The sequence below is a fragment of the Symphalangus syndactylus genome, chromosome 11 (assembly GCF_028878055.3).
Source record: "Symphalangus syndactylus isolate Jambi chromosome 11, NHGRI_mSymSyn1-v2.1_pri, whole genome shotgun sequence".
Lineage (NCBI taxonomy): Eukaryota > Metazoa > Chordata > Mammalia > Primates > Hylobatidae > Symphalangus > Symphalangus syndactylus.
In genome coordinates, this window is record NC_072433.2 from 38,152,334 (window position 1) to 38,165,793 (window position 13,460).

At 51.3% G+C, this 13,460-nt stretch overlaps 1 protein-coding gene across 2 annotated transcripts in view; it reads right to left on the minus strand.

Moving 5' to 3' along the window:
- The window catches only part of SLC6A2 (solute carrier family 6 member 2), a 50,766-nt gene extending 39,925 nt beyond the window's left edge, over window positions 1-10,841 (minus strand). Inside the window, exons 1-2 of one of the 2 annotated variants that reach the window (XM_055298486.1) lie at window positions 10,660-10,841; window positions 9,858-10,182 (exon numbers count right to left, since the gene is read on the minus strand). In XM_055298486.1, the coding sequence (XP_055154461.1) occupies window positions 9,858-10,131 (274 nt within the window). In that variant the 5' untranslated portion in view covers window positions 10,132-10,182; window positions 10,660-10,841. Of the gene's footprint in view, window positions 1-9,857; window positions 10,183-10,659 lie in introns of those variants that run through there. The other variant, XM_055298485.1, reaches the window with a different exon arrangement.
- Window positions 10,842-13,460: the final 2,619 nt, after the last annotated feature.

Below are 13,460 nucleotides of genomic sequence, written 5' to 3' on the forward strand. Positions count from 1 at the left end.
TTTGGCCAGTTTCCTCAACTCTAAACCTCTGGGTGGCACTGCCAACACATAGGTAAACTGCCCAGTTCAGAGTTATTCTTCCTCTACTGGCTGGGAGGCACAGCAACGTGAGAAAAGGAGGGAAGATGATGGGTCTGCATGTGCCTGCGGCTCTTCTCTGTGAGTGCATTTGATGTGGGCCAGCCAAAGCTTCATTCAAGTGGAAACAGATTAAGAAGACCAAAGAGTGGTGAAATGGCTAAGTAGGAATGAAAAAACAGCCAGCTACCCGTGGCCAGTGCCTTATTCTAAAAGAGGACAGCTAGCTTGCCCAAGGCCTCTTGCAGAAGGAAACCTGGGAGAGTTTCCTTCTCCTCTTACAGAAGTAAACTCTTCAGGTTGAAGAGTCAGGAAGGAGCTCCAGGGATGAGTGAAGTCAACTTAAGTTGCCTCTTTTATAAACAGCTCTGCAGTGGTTCTCTGGAAACCAAGGCTGGTTGCAACCCCCCTAAAAATTACTGCTCTGCAAGGCTTGTAACTGCCATGCTCGTGTGGTCATGCTCCATCTCTATGTGTGGCAGTGCCAGCTGCAACCAGCCTCATACAGGGTCCGAGAGTCTCAGAACTGCAAGGCCAGAATCTTATCTTGGAATGCCCTGGCTGCATGGGTGCTGGGCTGGTGAGGGCAGACCTGGAAAAACACAGGCAGGGCGTGCCTCATGTTGGGCTCAGTGCCCAGTGCCTGGGAGTCTCCAAAAACCATATGCATGCACACAAATGCACACCTGTGCATACTCATGCAAATGGACACACACTTTTGCATGTCGACACACTCACACAACCACATGAGAAAAAGAACTGTCGATCATGGAAGAAACTCTGAGCAATGGCCTTTGGATGAATTTAGTAAGAAAAGCAGTAGTCCCATCACCTCTGGCCCAACCACACTGCCTCCCATCCCACTGTTAGAGAGAAACTTCTGGGTACAGAAGGGCTCTGGAAGCCTCTGTGCAAATGCCAAGTACCCAGGAAGGGAAGCCCAGGGGTCATTAGGTTTAGAGTGGGATGTGCTGGAGCAGCCCCCAGCAGGTGAGGAGGACCCCAGGTAGAGGGCTGGAAAGCCTGGAGGAGGGGTTCAGTGAGGGGTGCAGTGGCCAAGATCTGCTGGGCATCTCGGGGGAGGTGGAGGGAGTGTGGTCAAAGAGGAGCTTCAAGAAGGAGAGAGGGTCCCCTGGCACCTAGTTTGTTGAGGACAGGATTCCTCAAACTGTGAATTCTGGCCACACCCTGATATATGCAAGAAGTGCCAATCCACAGAATAGTTCCCTTGATACACACAGCTCAGCTACAGGCTGTCACTGCTGGTGTCATGCACCAGAGCCCCCAAGAAAACCTTGGTCCACGCTTAGGAAAGCTAGATTTGTCCCCCTTCCCCAATACCCCAAGGGTGCCCTAACAGCACAGTAGGCATTGGGATGCAGGAGAAGGTGAAACTTTAGTCAGGAGACAGGGCTGCCCACACTTCAACACATTTAAAGGTGACAAATCAACAACTGTTAAATAAAACATGTTCTGGCTTTCTACTTTGACAAAGAGACCTTTGTAATAGTTCTATTATAAAGTTCAAGGTTGGAATTCTCAGCTCTTGGAGCTCCAGGCTGGAATGTGGAGGTACAGGGGAAGACCCGTTTGCCCTGCCCCTACTTCCTCCCAGCTCAATCTAGCCGTGTCAGGGCTCTTGCACATAGGTGTCCGAGCTATGTCCACCAGCCTTGCAGACACCCCCACCTCCTGGAGCACAGCCCACACCACAGAAGAGGGAACCCAGCAAAAAGTTCATGTAGACCCAGAAGGGTGCCTGAGGCTGTTTGGACAGGGAATTCCACCGTCCGGGTATTGAAGGGCGGTGGGGTATTCGGATGGGGAGTGTGCTGGGTGGGCAGGCACACTTGGCTCCCATGAGATGGAAAAGGGGCAGGGTTGTGCCCTCTGAAGCATGGAGGTAGGGCAGGCCTTCATGCCTGGACCTAAAGATAATCCTGTCCCTCAGCCCTGCTATGTATAGCTATGTGACCTTGTCTAAATGTACCTTCTCTGAGCCTCAGCTCCCCCTTTGTATATGCGATAATAATACCTTTGTCACTGGTTTGCTGTGAGAATTAGAGATGACAGAGGCCAGGCACTTAGTGGGTACACTGTAAATGGGACTCATGTCTTTTCATTATACTCAAGAGCAGATGTGCAGCAGCTCTGTCCACTGGAAACAGGAAGTAAAGGCTGTCTTGTGTGGTGGAGGGTGGCTGGGCCCTTTGTGGAGCATAGCATGAACGCTGGCTGGAGGCCACACACAGGACTCTGCGGCAGTGCTCCGGGATCCTCATGTGCCTGTCCCAAGTGGGGGTGGCTACTCTACTCTTGTGTGCAAACAAGAGTGCTGACCATGAGCAAATGCAGGACGAAGGATGCCCCCAGGCCACAACCAGCCCCGTTACCTAGAAAGAATGCCCGGTAGTGCTGCATGAAAGATGGCATGAAGGTAGTGGGAGGGGGATGCATGCAGTGGAGAGATTTAGGGAATGGAAGCACCGTCCAGAGCAGGGGACAGGATATGCCAGGTCAAACCTTAGCTGACCCTAGAAGAGTTCTGAAGCTGAGATGGCCCCTCAGACATTTCCTACTCAGGAACCTCCATGTGTTTGGCTCTCTTGAAGCTTCTGAACCCTGTCCTCTTGGGCCTTCTATGGAGATGTCATGGGATAGGCATGTTTGGCCACCATGATTGAACGGAGTATGATGTAATACTAATAGGCTGAGTGGGAAAGCCCAGCAAGGCCTGTCTGTTCAGATTCTTCTGGGTCTCCCTGTGCAGCATTCCTTCCCCCAGGGCCTGGGGCAGGACTCCTTCTGAAATGGGGGTTTTATGACTCACAATTAGAAAGGTGGGTCAGAGAATTTCGTTACTGCCAGCTCCAAGAAAGAAAGGCCAGGGAAAAATCCTGCCTTGGAGAGACAAGGGAGCAGATGGAAGGAGGGCAGGAGAAGGTCAAAGAGAGAGAGGTTCTGTTTTCTGAGGCCTAACGTGCCCCAGTGTTACAACAAGGGCTATTGGTATTTTGAGCCAGGAACAATAGATCCATAGGTAGACAGACAGATGGATAGATAGATAGACAGATAGGTATCATAGTAGTACACAAAGCTATGGTAAGACCTCAGCTGGAGGGACCCAAGGTGAAGGTGAGGGAGTGCCTTGGTCTGCTTAGCATTGCTATAACAGAATACCTGAGGCTAGGGAATTTATAAAGAAAAGAGGTTTTTATGTCTCATGATTCTGGTGGCTGGAAAGTTCAAGGTTGGGCAGCTGCATCTGGTGAGGGCCTCTGGCTGCTTCCACTCATGGCAGAAAAGGAAAGGGGAGCAGGGGTACAGAGATCACATGGCAAGAGGGGAACCAAGAGAGTGGGGTGAGAACTCATTTACCCTCTCCAAAGGACATTAATCTATTTATAAGGGATCCACTCTCATGACCCAAACAGCTCTCACTAGGCCCCTCCTCCCAACACTCCCACACTGGGGTTCAAACTTCAACAGGAGTTTTAGTGGAGACAAACAAACCATATCTAAACCATAGCAGAAAATGTAATAAAGTGTTCCTCTGAGTTCTGTGAACAACTCTAGCAAATTAATCAAACCCAAACAAGGGGTAGGGGGAACCCTGATTTATAGACAGTGGGTCAGAAGCACAGCAAAACAACCTGGGGCTCATTATAGGAACATAAAGTGGGGGGCATTCTTGTGGAAATGCCTCAACCTGTGGGATCTGATGCTATCTCCAGGTAGACAGCACAGGAATTGAATTGAATTGGAGGCACTCAACTGGTGTCTGCTGCAGACTTGATTACTTGCCTGATGTGCTGGGAGAAACCCCCAAACATGTGGTCACAGACGTCTTCTGTGTTGATTGTTGTTGTTGAGTGAAAGACTTGGAAACAGGCCCACTGAGGGAACACACCCACTCCCCTGATGGATTAAACCCAGCTGCTCTAAGCAGAAAAATGGGGGTGGAATTCAGGGAAACTGGCGCCGGGCTACCCCTCCTCATGTGGTAATTCTCCATCTGCTGGTCACTTTGGAGGATCTGGACTTGATTTTTCCTAATAAAGCTGTGGCTTTAGTAAAATCTCTGTGAAGATTCTAGTTTCCATTTCCTCCATCTTGGTCTCTTTAAGAGAAACACATCAGAGAGTGTTTGGGTTGCTCAGAACTACATCACAGAGGGAAATATGACCCACAAATAATGGAGCAGGACCTCACCTCCCTCATTTGGGATTAATACCTCCAATATTGGAATCGAAAATGACAAACTTTTAGGAGATCTGCAGCAGATCATGAGCGCCTTAAAAGCAAGGATTTTCTTTTGCTCATCTCCATATTCCTGGCATATGATAGGCATTTAGTAAATTTTTTTTGGCTAAATAATGGATCTCAGCAGTGACTCACATGAAGGATGCAGCTAATGAAAGCCCCGGGGCCTTTTCCACTTGTGCTGTGGCCTAATCCTTACTTAGGCAGTTAGGTTTGGGACTGCAGGGCAGGATATAATATTTATCCCTATTAAATCCCAATCTTGTCAGGAACAGCCCCTTTCAGATCCTTTTGACAAGCTTGGAGTAACAAGCCAAACCATGCCAGTGACCTCAGATCAGAGTCCCAGATGAGCACCACATTTCTGCCAAGGGGTGTACAGACTTGTCAGCTGAGTGCCACACCAGCTGCTGGCTCATTGTGCATCTGAGCTGACAATCAGTGTCTGGCTTGGCAAGCCCGGGGTGTAGATGGCCTCCTGCAGCCAGGCCAGATGTAAGAGCACTGAGTTTGGAGACTCCTGACCTCTGTAGCAGCCACTACTTCATACTTGGTGTTAAGGATCCCAGATATTTTGGCCACAAGGGCTCCCAAAGGGCTGGGGGTCCCTAAGACTCTGAGCTTCCTTGGGGAGAGGAGAGAGTCTGCTGGGGACGCAGAACCACAGAAGGTCATGGGACCCCATGCAGGAATTATAAACCCCATTTTCCAGGTGAGGAATCTATTTTGAGATAAGGTTAGGCTGTCAGGAAATGGAGCAAAGCCCAACCCCTGATTCCTGAGTCTGTCATGCTTGGGCTCCAGACCCAAGTGGGGCTACTTTCCAGCCTTATTTCCTTTTTTCCTTTTATCAATTTCATCTCAGGATGAATTCTGCTACTTCCAAAATCAGGATCCTGCCCCACTCCTAAGTCTAGCATGCAGTTAATATCATTGAACAATAACAAAATACTAATGACTACATTTATGGAGCCCCTATTATGTGACATCATTTCAAGGAGTTTACATATATTGTCTCTGATGCCATCTCACCCTGCAAGAAGGTGCTGTGGTTATTCTCCTGTGTAAGGAAACTGAAGCTCAGATCAGCAAAGGTGAGTGATTTGTCTATCGTTACCTTTCTAGCAAAAGTTAGACTCAGACCCTGAACCTAAAGACTACATTTCTCTACAATGCACAGCTCTAAGCTGACCTCAGGACAGGACTCGAACAGAAGCAGCCATGTGCAAAGGTTAATTCACAGTGGCCACTTCCCTGGAAGAAAGGCAAACATGAGCACCCAGTCAATCTTCCTGCCCTTCCCCAGGGACCAGCACAGACCAGGAGCACAGGTGCAAAGGGAAACTCTAGAATCACCGCCTGGTACTGCCTCCTCATGGAGACCAGCTGTTTGAGAAGGTTCTGAACAAAGCTCCGGAATTTCCGAGAGTGGCTTTCCCCTCCCAAAGCCTCCCGCAGCCCGTGCATCCCAGCAGCTGGCCATGGGGAAGATGTTCAGACAGGCTGATCTTTTCCAGTAATTCATTCAGAAAACATTAGCCAGGGGCCTAAACCATTGCCACCTTCATCATTTCAAAACATCCTCCATTCTCGGCCAGCATGAACAGTCAGAATTGCAGAGGTTACAGTGTTAATACTGGCACCAGAAGAGCACACTGAGGGCTGTTAAATAACAGGCCAGGTGAGTCCTGGCTTCGGTGTAACCCTGAGCCAGGGTATTGGAAAGGAATAAATCTTGTGGTGTTATCCCAGGTCACGTTCACCTGTGGCTGGGAACTTGAGGCTCAGAGAGGGGCTGTACTATGCCTGAGGTCACACAGTGAGAGGCAGAGCTCAGATTCAAATTCCAGTCTTCCGGCTGCTTCTGCAACTGCAAAGACCCACCTTCCTGACCACTCACTCATCTCTGGGGCTAATTTGGGAATTAGACACTGATTGTCATGGATGAGAATTGATCCACAAAAATACAGAGAAGCCAGGAGGCCTCCGCAGAGATAAAGCCCAGAGGGGGCTAGCTGAGCACGTCTGAAGGGATGAGGGGTAAGTGAGAGAAGGAGTTACCTCATAGTCTGAGATGGAGGGCTGCACGGCTCCCTGACACCAACTGTGAACATCCTAACCAGAAATGGAAATTCACTGGTATAATATCCCCACCCCTTAGCCTGGCATTCAAGGCCTCTGCAGCCTGGCCCCAACTTGCCCCTGCACCCTTATCTCTCCCAGCTTGCCCTGCAGCCAGCCTGCACTCCTGTTCTCTGAGATGATTCCATGTACATTCCTGCCCCAGGCGCACAGCTGGAGATCTCCTCCCTTCCCACCGCTTGTCTGCACCCTCCCCATCCAGAGCAGCTGAGCTTCAACCACAGCCCACCTCCTCCCAGCCCTTCCTAAGCAGCCCTTCCGCAGGCCTTTAGAGCATTTGTCTAAAGCACTTGTCTCTCCATCCATTTTATACATCATCATAATGACATTAACAAAAATCGGCAGCCACCTTTCCTAAGGCCACAATCCATGCCAGGCTCTCCATGAGTTATTATATTTGGTCCCCACAACAGTGTTCTGAGCTGAACACCATTATTTCCATTTGACAAGTGAGGAAACTGAGGCTTGGAGACTTGCCAAAGCCATACAGCTAGAAACTGGAACCCAGGACTCCACAGCTAAGACCGCTAATGAATAGGCTGCCCCTGCCCCACTGCTGTATGTGGCTTCACTTTATTAGTTACCACTGAGTGTTTCTGTTGTTGTTTCTGAATACGGTTGGAGGTCTCTGAGGGCTTGGAGCATTTCATTAACTTATTCAACGGCAGTTTCTTGGGCACCTTCTACCACATTCCTGTGATCTAGGCCTTATCTTGGGCACTAGAAATACAGGGATTAAAAAGTCACAGTCTCTGCCCTCATTGTGGCTTTTCCTATTTGGGAGACAGACCCACAAAGAGACAAACCACTAAACAACTTGGAGTGAGCTGTGTTTTGAGCTAGCAAGCCCGGGAGAAGGAGCCCTCAGCCAACTTCACCTAAAGACTGGAACTCGTGACAAGTTTGCTCCATTTTGTATCCTAAGAACCTGGTATAGTACCCTGCATACAACAGGTGCTCTTTATTTGCATTGCTGGCAATGACTAAAGAGCACACAGTGTCAATGAAAGCCCTGGAATATCCATCTAGCTGACTTGTCAAATTGGCCATCTGGATGCTTTTAGTTTCAACAAACACATAGAGCAATGGGAAGAACTTGTAGCAGCATGACAATAAAGACTCGGGTGATTAAAGCTCCTGGCAGGCAGAAGTGGTGGTTCATGCCTCTTGGTGACCGTGACCCCTGCAGAGCCTAGCATTGTGCCTCACACCAAGAGGAACCAGAAAAATATTACTGATTAATGACAGAGCCTTCCACTATCTAGAGACAAGTAGTCTGGGGCGGTCACCGAGGACAGGCGGGATGGCGGGTCTTAAGGTCTCCCATTCATCATCTCCCTGCCTGTTAAAAAATATAGAGAATCTGCATTTTCTCCCTTTCTGGGCCCAAACAGCCATGCTTAAACCTGCCCAGTAACGCTTGAGAGGCTACAGCTGCCAAAGGTGGGAAAGTTTCACCGCTGGATTAGCTTCTCCTTTTTTCACATTTCTCTCTCTGCCCATGACCATCCCAGGGCCAGACACAAACATTGAGCCTGCAGAGTCACAAGTTGTTCCCCCAGGGATCAGGCCCTAGACCTCAGATGCTCCTGAAGCTCAGGACTGCTGTCCCAGCTATCTGGCCTCAGAGTATCTGACAGTGACAGACCCATCTCAGGAGGTGTCAGGGAGACTGTGGACGCAAACCCCCATCTGTCAGCTCCAACCTTGGGTTAACTTTCTCGTTGGAAGAGCTAACTGCTTTCTTACTCAGCATCCTCTGCTCAGAGCCACCTGTGCTCTATGGTGATCCCTCTCCTTTTTTTTTGAGACAGAGTCTTGCTCTGTCACCCATGGTCCAGGCTGGAGTGCAGTGGTGTGATCTCGGCTCACTGCAACCTCCACATCCCGAGTTCAAGTGATTCTCCTGCCTCAGCCTCCTGAGTAGCTGAGATTACAGGCGTGCACCACTACGCCCAGCTAAGTTTTTGTATTTTTAGTAGAGACAAAGTCTCACCATGTTGCCCAGGCTAGTCTTGAACTCCTGAGCTCAGGCAATCTGCCCACTTTGTCCTCCCAAAGTGCTAGGATTATAGGCATGAGCCACCATGCCTGGCCCCACTCCTTTTTTGCAAACACCAAGTATTGCCCATCCCAAAGCAAGTGTCCAGAGTACACATAGAAGCAAAGAGTTGTAAGTCCTAGAGCCTGTGAACAGGTCATGAGCTTTCTCTCTACCCAGCTCCAAATTCTTGCCCTTCCTCCCTCTGACCTCCCTTAAGTCCAGAGTCACAGCTACCACCAAGCAGTGCAGCCCAGTGGAGAGAGAGAGGCTTTCAGAGCTGGGTCCCCCTTCTCCAATTTCTTCCTCAAAAGGTCTATTTTCCCACACTCTTTGCAGGGTACCTCTGCATCCCAGCAAAGGTGGCAGGACTGGGCACCCCAGGAGCAAAGCCCCTCAGGAAGGAGCTAGGGCATGGGAGCCAGCACCCTGACTCCCAGGCCACTTCCCTGGCCTGGGGTTCTGTGTTATTCTTCCTGGATTGGCTGTAGGTGATCTCTAGGCTCTCATTCTCAGGAAGGTGGCCAATTGGACCACCCAGCAGAAGGGGGAGAGGGTGCGGCTGTTCCACTGGAGTCTTCTTCAGGCCCCTCTCCCACTCCTCCCTGCAATGCGGCTAGAACTTGAGGAGGTAGAGGTTTCACCCCAATCATCTAGGCCTCCTGCCTTGAGGACCAGGCCAGTTCTTGGCACCTACTCGCCTGATCCACCTGGGCTGTGCTCCCTGAGAATGGCATTCTTTCTGATACTGGCTTCTTCTTGTGTGTTTCTATCCCCAAGACCACAGGGCCTCCCCAGGTGCCTTCAGAAAACCGAAGTATTCCCACTGCTCCTGGCCCAAAGGTTCCTGCCCCCAGGCTGAAAGTGCTAGATTTAGGGTCACTGTGGGCCTTGTTGTCAAATCCCACCCACTTCTGGTGCCCCTTCAAGAGCTCCTGGAACCTCCACCTCCCTTCCAGCAGACCATCAAAAGGACAGGCTCCCCTACCCAGTCTGGCACCCCAGATTCTGTCCTTTCCATCCATGCCCCTATCATGACTTTAGGGTCATGCCTCCATTTCACTCTTTCGCTGTTTTGCTTCCAGGGTGCCCAATCCTGACACTTCCGCTGGAATGAGCTCGAGGTACTCTGCAAAGAGCCCGGGAAAATGACCTTCCAGAGGACTCCAATCCTTTTTTTTTTTTTCTGTTAGCCCTGTCCAGTTCTTTCTGCGCCCCGGATTTGCCCCTGTCTCCTCGCCTCCCTTCCGTGTGTATTCCAGCTCCTGTCCCAGCCACCGCTGCAGACCGCGGACCTCCCAAATTCAAATTCCCAGCCCAACCCCGCACTCACCGCCGCCGTTCTTGTAGCAGAGGTAGGGGAAGCGCCACACGTTGGCCAGGTCCACTGCGAAGCCGACTACGGACAGCAGGAAGTCGATCTTCTTGCCCCAGGTCTCCCGGGGCTGCGCGTCGCCGTCGCGGGGCGCCAGGAGGCACTGGACGCCGTTGCGCTCCTTCACCACCAGCAGCTCCGCAGTTTTGCGCGCCCGAAGGGGCTGCTCTGGACCCGCGTCCGCCCCGCTGTTCTCGGGCTGCACCTGCGGGTTCATCCGCGCCAGAAGCATGGATGCGGCTGGCGAGTGGAACTTTAGCAGTCCTGGGGGCACGCCGAGGCTCTGCTTGGATAAAGGGAAAAGTGGTGGTTACCGGGCCGTTCCTCCCTACTTGCAACTCCCAAGACCACCCGGGAGCGCCTTAGACACTGGGATGAGCGCGCGCTGAGCGGACGCAGGGTTCCCAGAAAAGGGCGCGCGTCCGCTGGAAAAATTTGGAAACGGAGGTTAGGGCACGCCGGAACTCAAGAGTTGGAGACCTCTTCTGACAGCCCTCTGGGTGCGGCTGAAGACCCTGCAGCACTTTTCCTCGTTCACCCACTCTCGCCTGCCCCAAATGGCTGGGATTGAACTCACCGAGACTGAGGGCAGCGTGCCGACCCCCTCCCCAGCTCGGATCCGCGACACTTCAACAGCCCCAGGAGCCTTCCCGGACACTTAACGTCACTGCACTACAAACTCGCTGGCCCTGTGCTGGCGCGTCTCGGCCCGGGCCTCCCGGGCAGACCTAGCCCGGTGCCGCGCTCAGGGCGCACTCACGTGTCCGGCGGCGAGGGGATCCCTGGTGCCTTGCGCCCTGCCGGCCCCCGACCGCCGCCGCCTTGGCAGGCTCTGGGGCGCGGGCTGGGGCTGGACTCCGCCGTGTGGCGTTCGGGCGGGGCCGGGGAAGAGCTGGAGGCGCGGGGCGGCCGGCAGGGCGCGGGCTGACTGGTTCTGGCCGTGCCTGGCGGGGGCCGGGCTGGTAATGTAGCCTGCGCCCCAGGTAACGCGCCGATTGCATTAACCCAGCGCCCGGCCCGCTCCGTCTGGAGCCTGTTAGCGCTAATGGAGACTGACAGCGCGGCCGGGGATGGGCAGGGGCGGGAGCGTGGCGCGGGCTCCCAGGGATCTGGGGGACCCGGGCGCGCACTCCCTTTCTATCCTGCGCCGAGCACCGCTCGCCGCTCCCAAGGACACCAGGCCTCTGATCTCCCACCACGGGGAGCGAGTGACAGACTCTCCACAACCGGGGTCTGCGTCGCGTCAGAGAGGAGGCCAAAAAAGGACTGGGGAAGCAGCGACCAGTGCAGCACCAGCTCTGTCTTCCGCAGCAGGCCACTTAAACTATCTGGTCAGAGTTTCTTTATCAACGAAATGGGAATGTGCGGCTCAGGGCCCAGTGCTGCAAATAGGCGGCCAGCGGACTCCTGGGCAGTTTTGTTTGAGCGGCTTAGCATGTTGACAGGTCACAGCCCAGCACTTACTCCTGCATCTCTGTTATTTATGGGCACGATAGCAGGGCATTTGAGGTTGTGACCCGTGTTCTATGAGGCTGAGAACTACTATTTATTCATTCAATTATTCATTCATTCACATCTTCACACATTTGTTCTTCCATATGCCCGCTGTGTGCCAGGCACTGTTCCGGGCTCTTGGATTACACTGATGCAACATAACTCGGAGATTCCTGACCTCATGGAGTTTACATTCTGCCGGCGGAGACAGAGGAAACAGGAAACATAATAAATACACACGTTATATGATGGGTGAGGGAATGGGGGACAGTGGGGCTGCAGTTTGCATACCGGGTCAGGGAATTTGAGAAGGTAACAATTAGACAAGTAAAGGAGTGAGCCATTTGGGCCTGAGAGTCGTTTTCTCATTCATTCATTCATCTATTGATTAATGTATTAATCCCTTTAGCAGATGCTGATCACCTGCTGTTTGCATGAACAGTGCTGGCTAGAGAGGAGATAGCCCCTGCCTTCAAGGAGCTCCCGGACCAGTGTGTAGAGTCTATCACAACCCATTGTGGTCAAGATGTGTTGTGACCACAGATGTGTGGAAGTAGGGTAGAGCTGAATCAGCAAGGGAAGCATCCTGTTGATCCAAGGAGGCTTCAGAGAGGTGGCCGTGCTAAGTGGGATGGGTGGGGCTTGGATCAGCCCAGCCACACTGACCTTTCCATTCTGTAAACATCCTAAGCTTAAACCCACCCGAAGACCTTTACACTTGCTGTTTTCTCTGCCTGAGTTGTTCAAGTCTCAGTCCAGAGGTCCCTTCCTGACCACTCAAATCAAAAATACACCCTCACTCTATCCTATCACCCTATTTATTCGTTTGTTACATCACTATCCGAATTTGTCCTAGTTGTTTAATTTTATGTCTCCCCTTGGGTGGTATGTGAGCTCCATGAGCACAGGTACCTTGTCTGTCTTTTACAGCACGTGTTCTGGCACCTGGAACATACTAGAGCATCAACCAGCATGTGAAGTGAATGAGTTAATGAATGAAAGAATGGTGGTGCGTGGGGGTGTTTAGAGCATCTGTACCAGAGGGACAATCATGACAAATGTCCTCTGGGCAGGATGCAGAGGGGAGAGGAAGGGAAACCTAGAGGGGTGTGGGTTCCCCTGCCTTCTGGGGAAGACGACAGAAGGCAGGTGAGGGAAAAGATTGAGCAGAGGTTTGAGGACAAGAGCTCAGAACTGTAGGTTTCCACACATGAAAGGTGTTTATCTCCTTTGATCTATTGGACCATCATGACAATCCTGTAAGGAAAGCAGGAAGAGAATCATCTTTCCATGTATCCGGTCAGGAAACTGTGGCTCTGTGGGCTAAAGGGACTTGTCCAAGGTCCCACAGATTGGAAGTCACAGAGTGGAAATGAAAATCCAAGTCTCCTGGTCTCCAGCCTCTGCTCCCTCCACCAAGTCATGGTGGAGACACTCAGAATCTCTCTAGTAGTCATGGTGTCCTCCTGTCCTCTACCCCACACCCCATCCAACTAGTTTTCAAGTGCTGAGAATCCTACCTCTGAAATACCCTGCAAAGCGACAGCAGAGGACCCTCATCAACCCTCACTGCAGCAGCCTCCTAGCTGGTCACCCCATGTTCAGTATCTTTCCACCTGCATGATCATCATCAGCTGCCAGAGGTCTACCTAGAACTCAAGTGTGACCACCTCACTCCTCTTCCTGAAACTCCTCTGAAACACGCCAACACATAAATGTGATTTAACTCTGGATTTGAGGTAATTTTATTTTCTTCTCTATACTTCTCTGTATATGCCAACTTTTCCACAATGAGCATTTGATACTTATGCAATCAGAAAAAGATAACACACAATTTTAAAAAAATCCTCCAACCTTTCCAAGATAATGCCTAAACACTTTGAGGAGTACAGACAAGACTCTGGCTATTTAACCACACCTCCTGCTATTCTAATTCTCTCCTCATTTTTCCTAAAAATCCTTTATCACCTCCAAAATATGCTTTATTCTCCAGTAGTATGAGAGATACTAAACTACTACTAGTGGTTCCCTGAATACCTTGTGCTTTTTTACACTTTTGGGTTTTTT